Source organism: Limulus polyphemus, unplaced genomic scaffold (genome assembly GCF_000517525.1).
Source record: "Limulus polyphemus unplaced genomic scaffold, Limulus_polyphemus-2.1.2 Scaffold2526, whole genome shotgun sequence".
Lineage (NCBI taxonomy): Eukaryota > Metazoa > Arthropoda > Merostomata > Xiphosura > Limulidae > Limulus > Limulus polyphemus.
The window spans coordinates 108,691-112,196 of record NW_013668136.1 but is presented as its reverse complement, the minus strand read 5'-3'; the positions used below and the strand labels follow the sequence as shown (position 1 = coordinate 112,196).

At 34.6% G+C, this 3,506-nt stretch overlaps 1 protein-coding gene across 1 annotated transcript in view; it reads left to right on the top strand.

Moving 5' to 3' along the window:
* The window catches only part of LOC106467202 (locomotion-related protein Hikaru genki-like), a 70,405-nt gene that overhangs the window by 58,291 nt on the left and 8,608 nt on the right, over positions 1-3,506 (top strand). Inside the window, exon 11 of the mRNA XM_013927527.2 lies at positions 1,984-2,099. Within this exon, the coding sequence (XP_013782981.2) occupies positions 1,984-2,099 (116 nt within the window). The remainder of the gene's footprint in view (positions 1-1,983; positions 2,100-3,506) is intronic.

Genomic DNA, 3,506 nt, shown 5'->3' with positions numbered 1-3,506 from the left:
AATTAGTGTTGTTTTTTTGTGCATAAAGTTAAATTAACATGAATAAATATGCTGTTTTAACGTATGAATGAAAATTATCTCTACGAATCTAGATTTTAACTGTATGTGATTAGCTAGGTTATTATAATATCTCCATCAGGTTTCTCAAAATCAAGAACTATATGTAGTCACCGTATTCTGAAGCTGATGATGAGGTTAAGTGCATATCGGAGAATGCTACTCTTCCATTTATTGTTTTGTTCCGCACTAATAAATTGGCGTGCTACATAGAATACGTTTTGCCATGTTGAAAAAAAAAAGAAATATTTGTTTCATTTTATTTGTTGTCATTTTTTGAACTAAAATTAAAATAAATGTCAAATATTTTTATTTATAGAATAGAGATACAATACTTCACAGATAAGCCGTCCATAATTTAGCATTGAAAAAGTAGAGGGAAGTTATCACCACACACCGCCAACTCTTTTACCAACGAATAGTGGGATTGACCGTCATATTATAACGCCCCCACGACTGAAATGGCGAGCCTGTTTGGTGGAATAGGGATTCGAACTCGCCACTTGGCCATGCCAGGCCCAATAATTATTGAAACTACATCTTTTTACAGTAGTAATAGAAAACCTTAACTTTCACCTGGTCTGGGTCATTGTTAGTTCTTAATTACATCAATCCCTTTATGGAAAGTCTCATAAACGAAAAATGTATTAAGATTTAGTTGAATCTACAAACTGGATACTGTAGTGAAAGCTGAAAACAAATGAGATATGCATCTGGTCTAGTGGTTAACGTGATGAACTGCGAGAATAAGACTAGAAACGTGATGGGCTGCAGGTCTAAGATTTGAAAAGTGATGGGCTGCTGGTCTAAGATTTGAAAAGTGATGGGCTGCTGGTCTAAGATTTGAAAAGTGATGGGCTGCAGGTCTAAGATTTGAAACGTGATGGGCAGCGGGACTAAGACTAGAAACGTGATGGGCTGCTGGTCTAAGATTTGAAAAGTGATGGGCTGCTGGCCTAAGACTAGAAACGTGATGAGCTGTGGCTCTAAGACCCGAAACGTGATGGGTTGCGGGCCTAAGACTAGAAACGTGATGGGCTGCAGGTCTAAGATTTGAAACGTGATGGGCTGCTGGCCTAAGACTCGAAATGTAATGAGCTGTGGTTCTAAGACTCGAAACGTGATGGCAATAAATTATGTTATTTATTGAAAGAGACTCTTGTGGCGGAGGGTGCTGCTAGCCTGTTGATCTTTATCTGGCTAGTAGTTCAGAACTAGGTAAACTTATTTTTACCTGTAGGGGTCCTGAAAATGACCATTAAGGCCATGTGTACCCAAGGGTCAATTCCAGTTCTGAAAACATGGAATTAAGTAAATAAGCGGATTAATAGATTAGCAGATATTGTGATTGTTAGTGTACTGATTATAACATAATACAAAACTCAATCTCCAATATAACCTGCGTAAACGATTTATTTACGCGATATCATATTAAGTAGAAAGTTATATACACACAAGCGCATGTCAGTGGAATTACTTAAGGTGTTATAATGCAATAAAAATTACTGTGTAGACAAAAGTAAAATATACAGAATAAAATTTAAAACATTTCGCTCAAGTTGGACAATATAATAGCTTCTTACAGCTGGCTCAGCGACGTAGTTTAATCGTTGTCTCTTTCACTGTAATGTGTCTCTTTTGATTTGTTTAAGTAAATAGTAAAGAAAACAGAAAAACTCTCCAGTCACGTCATTGTACGTAACTGGTTTATATCTCATTTTAAATAATCTCAAACAGTTATTTTGTTATGTGAATAATACGACAGAGGACCTGTGTACATAAAAATAACATTTCTGAAACGGGTACAGTATACTGGTAACAGTATATTTACTTTGTGCTGTTTTTAGTCGTACCAGTAAAAACACCATTTTTTTAAAGATGGTTCATACATTAAATTAAATAATAATAGTTCTGAAACGATTTCAGATTGCAATTTTTATAAAGCCTTATTCCTCTGAAACAATTGGATGTGGTGGAGCGTTAATCAACCAGAAGTACGTACTTACTGCTGCTCACTGTGTAGTGGATGCTGACAAACAGAGGTAAGGATTTATACTGATGAAATATTGTGGTAGGGTTTTGGTTTTCCATTGTATAGAAATATTGTAGTAGGGTTTTGGTTTTTCCATTGTATAGAAATATTGTAGTAGGGTTTTGGTTTTTCCATTGTATAGAAATATTGTAGTAGGGTTTTGGTTTTTCCATTGTATGGAAATATGTAGAATGTGCAGCAGGCAAGACATCAGTTCAGTGACAATAAGGTATAAAATTCATAAACATATTTCGTGTTATACATTACCTCGTATAACAAATACTGCAGAATGTGCAGCAGATAGGTCAGGCAAGACATCAGTTTATATTCCATAATATCCATCTGTAACAAATCCCAGTTCCATGAAATACGTCTAGCAAACAAATTGTTTGTATTGTATTGTAATTTAGTTACATCAATCACTCTGGACAGCAAAATTGTAGCCTTGATGAGCTTGCATCAAACAAATGTTACTCTTGGAATAGGCAGGGATTTATCTTGGTAATGAAAACTTAGGTTTTTATTAAACAGATGAAATATGACCACAGGATTCCGTGGTTATTAACCCTGAGTGAAAGTAGCGTATCACACGTAATGTATTCTAATGCTCAAACAACCGTTACTTAATCTCCAGTGTAAGGGATTTGCGTGTTAAATATGACATTTTTGCTTTTTATGAACCACATATCAGGGATTTGCGTGTTAAATATGATATTTTGCTCTTTATGAACCACATATCAGGTATTTGCGTGTTAAATATGATATTTGTGCTCTTTATGAACCACATATCAGGGATTTGCGTGTTAAATATGATATTTTTGCTCTTTATGAACCACATATCAGGGATTTGCGTGTTAAATATGATATTTTTGCTCTTTATGAACCACATATTAGGGATTTGCGTGTTAAATATGACATTTTTATATAACAATACTCTATGTGCACAAACTGCAGTAATTGTCATACGAGGTAATGTATAACACGAAATTTGTTTATGAATTTATACCTTATTGTCATTGAACTGATGTCTTGCCTGCTGCACATTCTGCAGTAATTGTCATACGAGGTAATGTATAACACGAAATTTGTTTATGAATTTATACCTTATTGTCATTGAACTGATGTCTTGCCTGCTGCACATTCTGCAATAATTGTCATACGAGGTAATGTATAACACGAAATTTGTTTATGAATTTATACCTTATTGTCATTGAACTGATGTACTGCTGGCTCGAATGGATTGTGGTAGATTTAGCTGAGACAAATAATAACGACTTTTTAAGTAATTTCAGAGAACATATGTTTTTTAATGACCTCACGAAGTGCTTTGCTACTCTTAAAAAAAACAAAAACACTACAACTGTTAGGTCTCCTCAACTGTGAGACATATGGTCTTCTAATTATATTTGAAACTCTG